The sequence below is a fragment of the Xyrauchen texanus genome, chromosome 8, assembly GCF_025860055.1.
Source record: "Xyrauchen texanus isolate HMW12.3.18 chromosome 8, RBS_HiC_50CHRs, whole genome shotgun sequence".
Classification (NCBI taxonomy): Eukaryota; Metazoa; Chordata; class Actinopteri; order Cypriniformes; family Catostomidae; genus Xyrauchen; species Xyrauchen texanus.
The window spans coordinates 27,489,331-27,503,688 of NC_068283.1; the positions used below are offsets into that span (position 1 = coordinate 27,489,331).

Sequence of the window (14,358 nt, forward strand, 5' to 3'; positions counted from 1 at the left end):
TAGTTGACAAAAATTTACATTTGTGTTATTTGTTGGTTACTGCTGACATGTTATTAAAACCAGATACAGGCCTTGATGCAGGTCACCATCTATATTAGCCCCAAAAAGTAATTGGACACTTAAAAACATATGAGTGTCATTGCATTAGATACAAAATAGAGGTCGACTGATAGTGTACTTTGCAGATTTCGATAACCTAAGGTGGTAGAAGCAGCTGATAACCGATTAATCGGCTGATCGTTTTAAAAATTTATAAGATGTAAAAAAAGATTAGTAGTCTTTACTAAGACTGGCACATACATAAAGGCTACAAGAGTCCATAACAATTAAAATCGCAGATGCAGTTTACAGTTCGGCAAAAATCCTTAAAATAACCAGGAAATAATTAAGACTTGGTGCATAATGTGAGACTTTTAAATATAAACAAGCCTGAAACACACAAGGGACTCTTATTTTGAAATGACAGAGGAAATAGCTCTGTTAAAGATGTTTTATGATTAAGGATTTACCAAATTAGCCTTTTTTTTTTATAGCCTATAGGCTAAATGTTACCACGTTGAAGACACATGCTGAAGGGATACGCTTGGTAGCATTTGTCTTTTGATTATCTTATCAATCCATTGATGTGAGGATAAAAATATCAATACATGTTGTCAATGCTGAAAGATCTAGATACAGCAAATCCCAATATTTTAATTTCACCTTTAGAGGCCACTGTTATACTAGAACCAACCCGTTCTAACTGTAGAGTTGTTCAGCACCGGCCACAGAAAACACGGAAAATATATAAATAAATAAAACTATCGGCATAGATTTAATGGCACAGATACAGCAGTCTACCTCTAATACAAATTCCATACCAAATCAAAACAAGTCATATCTGCAAACAAATTATGCTGAAAGTTTTCTCCGAAGTAACTTTTCTGAGCCATATTGCCGGTAACTTTTAACAAAATGGTGTTGGTCATTTTTAATGTTCCACTAATATTTGACAACCAGAAATGTTCCAAATATTTTTGACTTAATTTTGAACAAAGTATCTATTACTGGTCCGGGTATCGTTCGTTCATTTGTTTTTGCTTTCATATATAAAAACGAAAAAAAGAGAAAACAACTCCTTTTTTCATTTTTTTTGAAAAACGAAAAAACTAAATTATGACTTGATTTTTGGTTTTCCCGTTCTTGCACGGAAATCAGAAAAACGACTTGATATTCCGATTTTCCCCTGTGGGTGGGGCTAAATCTGATTAGCAGGATATGCACTCATTGTTTTTCAAATTAAGAGTTTTCCAAACACTGTATTTGTTAGCCTGTAAAATTAATAGTCTATATGCATGCTATTTGTCACCCAATTATTTGGCTTCACTGACTGAAAAAATCTATTGAAATAGCCTAAATTCAAGCCTAAAAGCCTGTTCACGCACTGACAGTTGTCATTATACAAATTTAAATAATACATTTATTCTTTGTTTTAGATGTTTTTATTAACTTAAATTCTTATGAATAATATATTTTTTATAATGTCTATTTGTTATTTATGGCCTGTATGCACATACACATAAATATGCTTTGAGGTTCCTATAGTAATATGCCACATGCAGGCTATAGTCAAAGTTTAGTGCTATATTACATCGTCATTATAATACAATATAATGCAGGATTGTCATCTGTCCTCTTATGTCAGATTCTTAAATTTAGTCAACAAATTCAATCAGAATGCAAAGACACTGTGTTTGGTGTATGGTTACTATGACCAAATAAAAGGAAGTCGGTATCAATATAATACATTTTTGGATTGAGATTTTGGATTGAGATTGACCCAGGCTGTTTAGCCTGTGTCATATGGATTTACACATACACAGCAAATTATAATTGCATAAATTATGTTAAGAGATTAATGTTTTAAATGTAAAAAATTGTATGTAGAAATATGAAATTATTGGAAAAAAAATGAAACGTCTACTTTTTAACTATATGAAACTAACACCGCCATTAGGTGGCGGCAAGTCTCTAATGAGGGAGTTGATTCCTTTATTCCAGGGGTCGACAAGTAAGGTTGGCATCGGGCCAAAAAATATTTTTGACACTAGATGGCTGGCCAGAACATAGTCAATGGATAATTTAAGAAATTAATTGATGAAAAATGCAACTAGAATTGCATGTGACAGACTGTTACAGTGTCTTTTGTAACTGGTAGTGAGCTGTTACTCTGTGTTAAATCCTGTAGTAGGATAGTCATTAACAAAAAGCCACATTTGTGTGGGGGTGTCCGGGTTTTACACTGAATACATTAATAAAGCAGTAGGGATGAGTCACGATTTTCGAATATTCGATTTGTTGATTTAAATATAGAATATCGAATAGGTCGTGCGATTATTGTCTAAAAAAATCCCGATGTTTTCGGTGCGATTCGGTGGTGACGCCGTGTAACCAGAGGGTGACGCTGCCAATAACGCAAAAGCTGTCACAAGGAACCGGCAAAAGTAATGATTATGAATGTTTCAAATATAGCAAGGAGACATTTTAATTGTTAGTGTCGGCTGCAATATTGACCGCAGTAGTTAACGCGCATAGAGAAATGCACATTTCGGATTAGACATAAGCAGAGAGTAGGCTAGTCGGTTTCTTTTCGTTTTGAATTGTTTCGTTTAAAATTAGACATTTTTAAGTTTTCTATATATTTCTGGTGTCTGTGAGGCAGCTTAAACGCCGAGTTTCGGTTCATTTATAAGATGAGCTCCAGTTCACGAGCAATGCAATCTTGCCGGCGCCTCCATGTCCTGATTATATTGTCTGCTATATTTGCTTCTTATTTATTAAATCCAGGCAATTGGTTGATATAACATTGATTAAAAATAAGATACAAATGATACAAAACGAAATTAAATTTTTAGAAAGGCTTTCTACAAAACAAAACTTAATGATGGTCAAAATTTCAGGCAGAGTACCAAATCGCCTGGCTGAGGGTGGATGCAGAGCCAAGATTGATGAAGTGTTTCTGCCAAATGCCTCTGTTGCAGCAGATATGTATCATCAAGAAGTTGGGTCAACTCTGACCAGGTTGTCCATGTTTGGCAGTAATCCCATCACATCAGTAGAGGACAGAGCCAGTGTGGAACAGCACTTCACAGAACAGTGACCTGACATTTCTGTTCTTTTTGATGAGGCAGTGAACTACAATGGCACACCTTTCAAAAATGCGTTGATGTGTCTAATAAACACAACAAAAAGATTTGCCTAAAAATTGTTCATGTTTTATTGATTATCTGATGTTACGATTTACTTAATCAAAATAAATGCATGTAACAAGCTAAAATTTCTGTAAGTGTTTCCATGCATATTGGAAATATAATTTCAATAACATCTTAGTGAAAGCTACCCTACATTTCAGATGACAAATGTGGATATTTGTAGGCCTATGAGATTATTAATTCATGATTCAAAAGTGTAACAGTTGTTACTTATTTTTATATATTTGATATAGTCTATTGGTGAAGTAGCTTTTTTTGATATAGAACTGCTTTTGAAATTATTATACAAATGTAAAGTCATTCTGTTGGATAATATTTGTTCCTTAGTGTAAAATGGAAGTATATGGTAATTTTATTATAGGAGCAAAAAACTATATGCTGTAACAGTTTTAGAACTAGACAAATATCTGCATTAATAATATGGTATTAAATGCATTAATAGGCTAATATAAAATTGCTGTGTTTGCTCGGGATTTGAACCCGTGTCATGATCGTAACGTAAGTTCTACCACTCGGCCATGAGTGTATACTCACTGAGAAATGCCCAAACATTCGTTTCTCCAGTGTGTGTTCGCTCACATGAGCGAGAAGCGCTCTTCATTCGTTTCATTCCTCAATAGAATAGTAAAAAAATATCAGCTTAATTGCACCTAATTTATTTTTGTTTGTTTATTTTTTTTTTGTTATCGCGCTGCTCCCCGGCCCGGGGAATAGGCTTATGTCGCCAACCGACGTCAAGATAGGCCTACAATATGAAATATATAGGCTATATATTGTTCTTGTCTCTATTTTTTCTATTTTTCTGGGCTAAAATTTTTTTTATTCTGTTTACCATAGTTGTAGTATTTCATCTTTACTGTTAATTGACATTAACCCCACTTACATTTCAAAATGCGGCAATTGCTGCTGTTTTGCACAATATCCATTTGCGCCACCTGGCGGTCATTTCGCGAATGACTTGAAATGCGACTGGTTTATTTTTTCTGCGGCGATAATAGGCATTTTGGTTGACTACTGTAGGTGTTTGCCAATGACTGTCTTGAAAGGCATCCTCAAAACTGTAGTGAGCAGGAGTATAGGGACGGCAAAAGTAACCTATATTGCGATGGAATGCAATATAAACTATAAGAAGGGCCTTCTCTCCATTCAGCCTTTTGTCTGATAACCACCGTGACAACTTCAATGCGTGAACATGTTTACATTTAGGCTATTTCAATAGATTTTTTCAGTCAGTGAAGCCAAATAATTGGGTGACAAATAGCATGCATATAGACTATTAATTTTACAGGCTAACAAATACAGTGTTTGGAAAACTCTTAATTTGAAAAACAATGAATGCATATCCTGCCAATCAGGTTTAGCCCCACCCACAGGGGAAAATCGGAATATCAAGTCGTTTTTCTGATTTCCGTGCAAGAACGGGAAAACCAAAAATCAAGTCATAATTTAGTTTTTTCGTTTTTCAAAAAAAAAAAAAACGAAAAAAGGAGTTGTTTTTTCGTTTTTATATATGAAAGCAAAAACAAATGAACGAACGATACCCGGATCATTACTTCATGATATGAAATGAAACAAACCTTAGGTGTGTCTTAAATGTCCAAAAACTGTTTGGAGCCACTGTACATGAAGGATCAGCATTTCCCTCTAAATAAGTTGTTGACTTTCCTCTGTGAAGTTATGGGGTGCATTCAGAAGTGATCATCCCTTCCCCTTATTCCCTTCTAAGAATTTACCTTTCACTGAGAGCTTCGGAGGGTTGTAATGTGTGGTGCTCAAATATAACATTATTCGTAACAAAACATTTTTAAAGTAATTTTTATTTGAAATTCTGTTTGGAATAACACTACCATCCTTGGGCAGAAACTTGTCCTTTAACAGCAAAAAAACAAAACAAAAGGGCAACAGAATTCAACCACAAATATCTTCTTTATTCAAAATGCACTTAAACATTGAACAGTTGTGAAATGTTTAAGATGGACACATAGCTACTTTTGTAGTTTTGTAAACCCTTGTATGTTTGAAATCTGTATTCCTTCAATCTGGCAAGAATTTTTGTAAAGAAGCTACGGCAATAATCAGTGTTGCAACATTTGGCATCTCTGCTTCATCACTGTTCAAGCACGTTAATCAATATAGCTGAGATGATCTTAATTTTGCAGATGAAAACCCTAAACATTCATGTTTTTGAAGCTTAAGGATCTCAGAACCTTCAAAAGTAAACAGCCCTGAAAGAACCAGTCTCCTCTCATTGTCCTTTTGCGTTACAGTGCATTGATTCAGAAAGTCTTCAGGAAAATATGTGAAATGCAGATGAGTGCACACACACACAGGGAGAGGCATAATTTGTAGTCAGCTTTGGCAGTCCTGCCATGAATATAAACCACTGATTTCAAAGCTGAATGCAGTAGTACAGATATTTAATCACATGTAGTGTTTGCTAATGTACAATGCTCCTCTGGTGATGGATGTGTATATCAGTGTGTGAACAGGCTCATATAGGATCAGTAAATCCCACACTGCAGAGAAAGCCACTGGGTGTGATTAGTCATGCAATGATGTACATTTTCTCTGTTAGTGTTTCTCATAATGAAATGCACTGCACAACTAAGATCCGCCACAACCATTCAGTCTAAACCATTAAAAAGTTTTCAATTTAGACCATGCTGTTCACGCCTCTCTTGTCTGGCTGCTCATTTGATTAAAAGGTTTGGTTAAAGTTCTGCCACTTTCAGCGCAATAGAAATACTTATGATATGCAAGAGAAGCTTCAGATTTAGCCTCTCGTTCTCACGCAGGCACACACTCTCTCAATGCTTGAGAGAGAAGTCACCCGTGTTAATGCGGGGGCGGGGTAGTGCTCCAAACATCTCCGTTCCGTCTGTGGCACCAGGGACCAGCAGGGCTTTCATACTGGCAGCTATATGATCCAGATCTGCACAGCCCACCTACAACACAACAGCCCATTCCCATCAAGCTGAACTCAAGTGTATGAGTAATTGCATATGGCTAACAAATTCTGACAAGTATTATAATAATAAAGGAAACCATTTATTAAATAACTGTCTCTATTTTAACGCTCAATAATTTTTTCTATAAATTAAGCCATAAATTAAACATATTCACACAGAGTGGGTGATGGTAAAGCATCCAACTTACATTTGCAAGGTGCTGTCTACACAGATGTTTTGTAGTTGCCACATTCAACATTACAACAATTGTTTTGTTAGGCCAGCATCGCACCCACATAACCCACATCTTCCACTACATACTTATGAAGGTTAAACCACGACTGCATGTGCATTAAGTGTCCAACATTCCTCAACATTTTTCAGTTGATGTACATCATCTGTGTATTTGTAGTACACTTCTGTAGTACACTAAAGCTCTGTCTGCCATGTAAATCGTAAATCCTTGAATGCATTTTATTTTTTTATTTTTTTACACATTATAGGATTGCCTTATCTATGAAATATCTATGTAATTTAGGCTAAAATCAGATTACAGGGCTATAGGTACATTTGTGAATGAAGGCATGTATGAAGTAGGTGTGTAACTGACCCGTTCTCCACTATGGGAGTCTCCCTGTGGCGCATGGTTGTTCCTGTAGCCCCACACTGGTACAGTCACAGGAAGTGAACGTGCCATTGCCATGGGGTGAGAATTGCGTGATGTCAGGTGACCCATTGCCAAGCCACGTGGAGGAGGAGGAGGGGCTTCCTCACTCAATGAGCCTGACAGCAATTAAATGATAGCATTAGAAATGAGAAAGATGGAACATGATCATCACATACAGTCTAAAATAGACAACTCTGATGATGATTTCTCATTAAAAGGTGAAGCGTGTCATTTCTGCACCACTAGTGTCTTCTTTAATTTATGACTTCCTAAAACTAGTTTCAAGCGCTCCCCCATATTCCATGTGGGCAGCTGTGGCTCAGGTGGTAAAGTGGGTCGGCTGCTAAACGCAGGGTTGGCGGTTCGATTCCAGGCCTTGCATGGCAGCTCTGCTGTCATTGGTGTGTGAATGGGTGATTGGGACATAGTGTAAAGCACTTTGGTAACCTCTAAGGTTAAAAAAAGTGCTATATAAGTGCAGACCATTTACCATTGCTTGGGTAAACAGGTGGACCTGGAACCATGCAATTGGTTGTCAGCTAATGTCGTTAGGTGTGGAAAGTTTACTCAAACAAACGGATTTAAATTCAGTTTATTGGCGCAGAAACATACATACTTTAAGGGCACCTACACACACTAGAGTTAAGCTGCGTCAATGAATGCTGCAAATGCACTGATTTCAAAGGGGATGGTGCATTGGAAAGGGAAAATGCAAGGGTTTCTGATAGTGAAGCTCTGCCATGTGACCAAAAGTTGTGACCAATGGGAATCTCAGAGAAAATCCCCCCAAAAAACATGGCAGACAAAGTCCCACATGCTGTGTATTCATTCCCTGTACTCTATTTTTTTTCTCAATCTGGCTAAAAAGATAGTAATGGTGGAGAGCCTAGAGAAGAGTTTCAATGTTTACTGGTACATTGTCAAAAACATATTTTAAATAGCCATCTCTATCCATGACCACCTCTACCCTCTGTGGTACACCCCTTCCAAACAGACCTTATGCACTCCCATATACTCTGAGCTTGCGCTAGAGTATAAGTGCCCATAAATGACATTTACTACATGAAGATTCATTGACTACATTTATATGGACATCAGAAAGCGGCTTACAGTAAGAAAGTGACATTCCCGTTTGTGTGCACAGTTAGAATGGGTGAAATGCAAGAAATATGTTCACTATATTATATAAAGAAATATAGGGGACAGGGGGCCACCACTGCTGAAGGTGTATGTAATATTTTTTATTAATTGATTCTCATTTAAAAATTAAATTTATTGAAGCACATGATGTTAACATGACGTTTTAAATGGGAGTTCCCCTCTGGCTAGACAGCATGACTATAATTCCAATATTAGATATATATGTAGTACAAGTTGATGTTGGTGAATAATGTTTAAAATTAAAGGATTTCGTACAAACTCTAAGATGAATGATTAAGTGTCTATTAAGTCCATCCCCGAATTGACTGCGGAAGTGTACGTAGATGCAGTGTCCTTTTTTTTTTTTTTAGGACGATGAAGGCTTTAGTACTCATTAAGTGTGTGCAAACTTGGTCACTATGCGTTTAAAACAATTAATTATAACACAGCTTCTCACCATCAGTGCTCTCTTCTTCCCCATCAGACTCAAAGAAGGGTTCGCAGTCCCGGGACAGAGAATCCTCATCCATTGAGAAGACTCCTGAGAGAGATTAAATTTGAATTCATATTTTGAATTGATATCACTGCAGGAGAATGCAAAGGAAAAAAATCTAATTCTAGGACAAAACACACTTGCCTGCTGATTCATTAAGGTTACATCTCCTTCCATCCAAATCTTCTTCCTCCTCCTCATCCTCGTCTTCCTCTTCCTCCAAATCCACAATATCTGCTCTTTCTCTCACCTTCTCACCTTCTTCCATCACTGCTCTCTCTCTTTCCCGCTCTCCATTCCCATTGTGTCCGGCTGAGAGGCCAAAGGCAGTACCCGAGGTATAGATTGATGGGTAGCTCTGTGAATAGAGTCTCGTGTTGGGACTAACAGAGCTGACTCCATCACTAGTCAAGCTCTTTGAAAATAAAGAAACATTAAAGGGTTAGTTCACTGAAAATTACAGTTCTCCCACTGTTAACTAACCCACGTGTCATTCCAAACCTGTAAGAATTTCTTCCGAGGAACACAAAAGGAGATGTTAGGAAGAATTTTGACAGACAGCCTCATCACCATTCACTTTCACTATATGCAAGAAAACATGCTTGACTGAGGTAAGGCCAATAAGCTGTAGAATTAAAGAATGACCACTCACCACCCTTTCAGAAGGCATGTCAACACCCAGTTTGGCTCCTCCCTCTTCTACCTTTAGACGTATGTGCCTCTGTGCCGTCAGTACAGTGGTGGAGTGCAGAACTGCGATGTCATCCATGTATCGCCATGATGACTCAGCCAGTGCCCCTTGTCCCCAAATATGGTAGGCATAATCGCACATTCTGCCTCCAGAAGGCAGAACTCCACCTCCTTCGTGATTCCTTCCTCCTTCACCCTCGACACCGGAGGGACGGAACTTCTTATATGCAGTCAGAATTGCCAAATCACAGCCAGACTTCTGACCATAAGCCTCTGCAGCAGAGAGCAGTGCCTGCCAACTCTCTTTGTGATTATCTGGGATCTCAGGGTTCGAGGATTTGGTGACAGAGGCCATGATGGGTGTATGCGACAGCCAGTGGCTTGGTTGAATTGTTGTTTTGGAATTAAGACTTGCTTTGGAATGTTGAAATGCTGGTGTCAATAAATCTCTATACGTGTTATCTGTGGCACGAAAAAGCTGTGTGTATGATTATACGTGTCTCTTCCTGTGTGTATGAAATGTCACCTTGTGCATTTTACATTTCCTGGCTTGTTTAGTGTGTGTAATTAACACTCTTTGGTAGTGAGATCTTGGATTTTTATATGCTGATAGGACAGTTCAAGGAGGCACATTAGTAATGTTTGACAGTGTCTGTGCGCATGAGAGAACTAGGGGAGAGGTGGGAGGATGCCACTTGCTGATGTTCCCTAAAAATGAAAAAACAAAATAAAAAACACAATATTAATGCATGTAAATGATCAAGACAACATAGCCAAGTCTGTTATTATTTATGTATTTGTTCATTAATATTCACACATTTAGAACTTCAGAGCAGCTTGGAAACTAGTTGGTGCAACCCCCAAATCATATGGAATGATATTCCGGACATTATTCAAATGAATTGCAAATTGTATTTGCAATTGCGTTTTCATATTGTGGACGCATAAAATGTGACATAATCCAAACGCAATTGCAAATTGCGCATTACGGTTTGCATTTTCGTTTAAGCGAACGCACAGTGACTGCCAAATTTCAAATGGAAAAGCAAAGTCCGTTTGCAACTGTGTTTCCCATGTCTTACGAGTTTTGGCCCTGTCATATTTAAATAGCAATTTCAATTACCACGTCTGCTTTTTCACTTTCTCAGCGTCGCGTATGTAGCCAGCCAAAACTCAAATGGAATACTATTTTTTTTTTTTATTGCAATATTAATAAACAGAACAAGACGATACATACAAGAAATATAAACAATCTTTCAAAACAAAAGAGAAATTATGGTTCAGAATACATTAAGAGAGGAAATGTGAAAGAAATTTAAATATATTCAACAATAGTCTAAAAAGAAAAGAGAGTAAGAGAAGAAAGAAAAAAAAGAAGAAGAGGGCACAAAAGAAAAAAACATTAAGAGAGAATATTAAACATGGCACTAATTCTGGATGTTTTCATTGCTTTCTTGTTAACAGAAGTTGAAATTGTATTTAAATACATCTTCAATTCTTCTTTGAAAAAGCTAAAGTGGGGTTTACTTTTCATATATTTACATTTGTGGATATGAAACTTTCCAATATATAAAAGAAGGTTTATACAAAAACATGCATTAATTAGATTCTTGTCTTTAACATAAAATCCAAAAAGAATGTGTCTATATGATAAAGAAAAGTTACATAAAACCTTTTGGACAATCAGAGCATCAATATTGTTCCAGAAAGACCGAGTAAAAAGACATTCCCAAAACAAATGATCAACAGTTTCAGAGGAGGCTTCACAAAAAGAGCAGGAAGTATCAATATAATTTCTAAATTTCTTTAAAAAGTATTTAACTGGATAAAATCTATGAATAATTTTATAGGATATTTCTTTAACTTTATTAGTTAGAAAGAATTTCTGAGGATGTGACCAAACATATGACCATTTAATATCATCAAAAAACTTATTCAAATAAGAAATGGAGGAAGGAATTGAAGTAACAGGGTCCAAAAATAATGACCTAATTTTATAATTGGATTTATGTATTGAAAAACAAACAGAACCAACCACAGTAGATTCAGGGCTAGGGGGAGAAACAGAAGTCACTGTAGCACTATTATTGTTTCTAAACAGCATACAGATTTCCAAAGAGATGGCCTTGAAAACTATATTAAATTCTTTACTAGATACTGGAAATTGGTATCCTGAAACAAAATCGAATAATTAAATAAATTACCTTCACTATCAAATAGCTGGTTTACTAATATCACCCCATTATTGAACCAGTTTTCAAGAAATAAAGATTTCCTCTTATGAAGAATATTACAGTTGTTCCAAATTAAAAAATTGTGTGGTGAGAAATTATGCTTGTAAATAAGTTTCCAAGCCATAAGCATCTGCTGATGATAATTGGAAAGTTTGACAGGAAGTTTACTAATTGAATAATTGCACATTAAAAGAAAATGTATACCTCCTAATTGAGAAAAAATATATCTTGAGATTATACTCCAAATAGAAGATTGATTGTGAAGGAAACGTTTAAGCCAATTAATTTTTAAGGTATTGTTAAGAGAATCAAAATCAATGAAATTTAAGCCACCTTTATTATAAGAATTCAAAATAACTGATTTTCTAATACTCAAATGGAATACTAATTCCCTTAGTATTTCCAGTTCCGATGCCTTACACAGAAACCTGTCAATCAGGGTCAAGGGTGGGATTATGCTATGGGGCGTGTTTGTCTTGGGAAGTGACGTCACTCACAGTCGACGGTCAAGAGGTGATGCCCTGAACAGACACCGGTTTATCAAATCAAATCAAATCAAATCACTTTATTGTCACACTACCATGTACACAAGTGCAACAGTAGGTGAAATTCTTGTGTGCAGTTCCGAGCAACATAGTAGTCATGACAGTGACGAGACATATACCAATTACAGTAAACAACATACTTACACAACACAATTTACATATCAAATGTACACATACTTACACAACACAATAATTATATACAATGTACAGTAAACAATACACACAATATAGAATACAATAAGTAGGAGTATATGAAATATATATATATATATATATATATGAAGTAGTATATTGAGGAGAATATGTTGACAGTCCAGTGTGAGATTATAGATGAATAAAGTGCAGTGCTAATTATTGATCCTGATAGACTGTGAGTGATGTCACTTCCCAAGACAAACACGCCCCATAGCATAATCCCACCCTTGACCCTGATTGACAGGTTTCTGTGTAAGGCATCGGAAATGGAAATACTAAGGGAATTAGTATTCCATTTGAGTTTTGGCTGGCTACATACGCGACGCTGAGAAAGTGAAAAAGCAGACGTGGTAATTGAAATTGCTATTTAAATATGACAGGGGCAAAACTCGTAAGACATGGGAAACACAGTTGCAAACGGACTTTGCTTTTCCATTTGAAATCTGGCAGTCACTTTGCGTTCGCTTAAAGGGTAACTAAACACCTGCTCAGAGTCTGACTCCACCCACTACAAATATTTGAAAATGCTGGAAAAGTGGGCAGACCCCGGCGGGGATAGGGTGAACGAACCGAGTGGGGGGCTGAGTGGGGGGCTGAGCGGGGGGGTTACCTGAAACTCGTAGTGACGGATTAATTGACAGCTGCTGTCAGACTCTATGTTATTATTATTCCTCACAAGGGCGCAAGACGACATGTACATGAATCTGCCGTGGTGAGCTGGAACCTGCTTACGTCAGCTGTCACCGCTTACCTCACGAAGTACCGCAACAGCCAATAGGAAAATTCAACTGCAGTAGCCACCGTTCAACCTGAAGAGGGCAGCACTCAGACGTTTTTACACCATATATTGTAGAATTAAAACACTTTATACACAAATGTCAAAAAATTACTTGAATCAATGACCAGTACTAATAAAGCCCCATGCTTACAGATCATTAACTAAAAAAAGTTGGTTTAGGGTTTAGTTACCCTTTAAACGAAAATGCAAACCGTAATGCGCGATTTCCAATTGCGTTTGGATTATGTCACATTTTATGCGTCCACAAATTGAAAACGCAATTGCAAATACAATTTGCAATTCCTTTTGAATAATGTCCGGAATATCATTCCATAAAATCACTTCCATTCCTTCGCACGTGACGATCACGTACACGGTCTTTACGTCTGTTTCTTAAATTAATTCGTTTGAAGTATTTGTGTGACCTTAAAATCGATTTCAAGACCTGTTGAGCAGCTGCATGACCTGCAAAGCTTGTCTGTCTCGTATGTTCGGTGCAACTTGATGTACAGCCAACCCTGCGCGGATGATTGCTGCTGCTGCTGCTGCTGCTGCTGCTGCTGCTGCTGTTGTTGTTGCCGTGTTTGTTTGTCACTGTCAGCTTTATTCTGTAGCTAAACAGTCGGGTCTTTGCGGTGCGCTATTGAGCTTGTTGAACCGTTCACTGGTAAGTGGCCAAGAGAAATACAGGCCAGTCCGCTCCAGCGTTAGCCATGCAGCTTATAACAAAACCCATGTCTTGTGTACTATTTTAACATTTCGCATAATCAAACATTGATTTTGGTATTTGACTTACACGCTTAATATCCTCCCGTCTCTGTCACAACCGTCCTTCACCCTCTTTTGTTCGGAGCCTCAACAACCCGTGCCTGTCTCTCCCCTAGACTCCAGAGCAGCAGCAGCGGCGACGCGCACAGCGCTGTTTACAGTAGCAGGAGACGCATGAGCGTGCGCGCGCACATGCGTCAAACCACTGGAAAGATGCAACCGAGAGCTCCTTGAATGGAACGCAGTCAGAAAGAATAACAATATGTACATGATTGACATATGATAATCTGCAGGACTCCAGCTACCACTCTCAACTTTATTAGATTAGTATTTAATTGTGGAGATTTTTTGTAGCTTTTTTTTTTAGGTTTTGTAAACAAGAAACGCAGACAATATCCGCAAATTAGATATAGTATATTTATTTTTGACATTTCATAAATCAAATTATATATGAGACCTATTGTATTTCTCTTTTTTTCCTCTTCAACTTCAAATCACATTTCAAATGATGACATCAGGGGGTTTGAGATGTTTTCAAAAACTATTATTTTATCCCATTTTGTCACGCACCATGACTGGGGTGTCTAAACCCAATATTAGGGTTCAACTGGGCTAAAGGCACAACTTAATGAAATTATGTTTGTTTTTT

General features: G+C 37.1%; 1 protein-coding gene across 1 annotated transcript; it reads right to left on the reverse strand.

Annotated features, from left to right (window-relative positions):
• Positions 1-5,158: 5,158 nt before the first annotated feature.
• LOC127647637 (uncharacterized) lies at positions 5,159-13,868 on the reverse strand. The gene is made up of 6 exons (XM_052132002.1): positions 13,738-13,868; positions 9,152-9,897; positions 8,644-8,914; positions 8,464-8,547; positions 6,810-6,982; positions 5,159-6,196 (listed from the first exon to the last, which is right to left on the reverse strand). The coding sequence occupies exons 2-6, from the start codon at positions 9,542-9,544 to the stop codon at positions 6,059-6,061; spliced, it is 1,059 nt and encodes a 352-aa protein (XP_051987962.1). The 5' UTR covers positions 9,545-9,897; positions 13,738-13,868; the 3' UTR covers positions 5,159-6,058.
• Between the last annotated feature and the right edge of the window lie 490 nt (positions 13,869-14,358).

What these genes read in the sequence shown, in the direction of transcription:
- LOC127647637 (XM_052132002.1), bottom strand. Translation starts at nt 9,544, where the DNA reads ATGGCCTCTGTCACCAAATCCTCGAACCCTGAGATCCCAGATAATCAC. An exon ending in ACATGCCTTCTGAAAGGGTG is followed by an intron (nt 8,915 to 9,151) that starts GTGAGTGGTCAT and finishes TTATTTTCAAAG; the next exon opens with AGCTTGACTAGTGATGGAGT. An exon ending in ACTCCCATAGTGGAGAACGG is followed by an intron (nt 6,197 to 6,809) that starts GTCAGTTACACA and finishes GTTGTGTTGTAG; the next exon opens with GTGGGCTGTGCAGATCTGGA.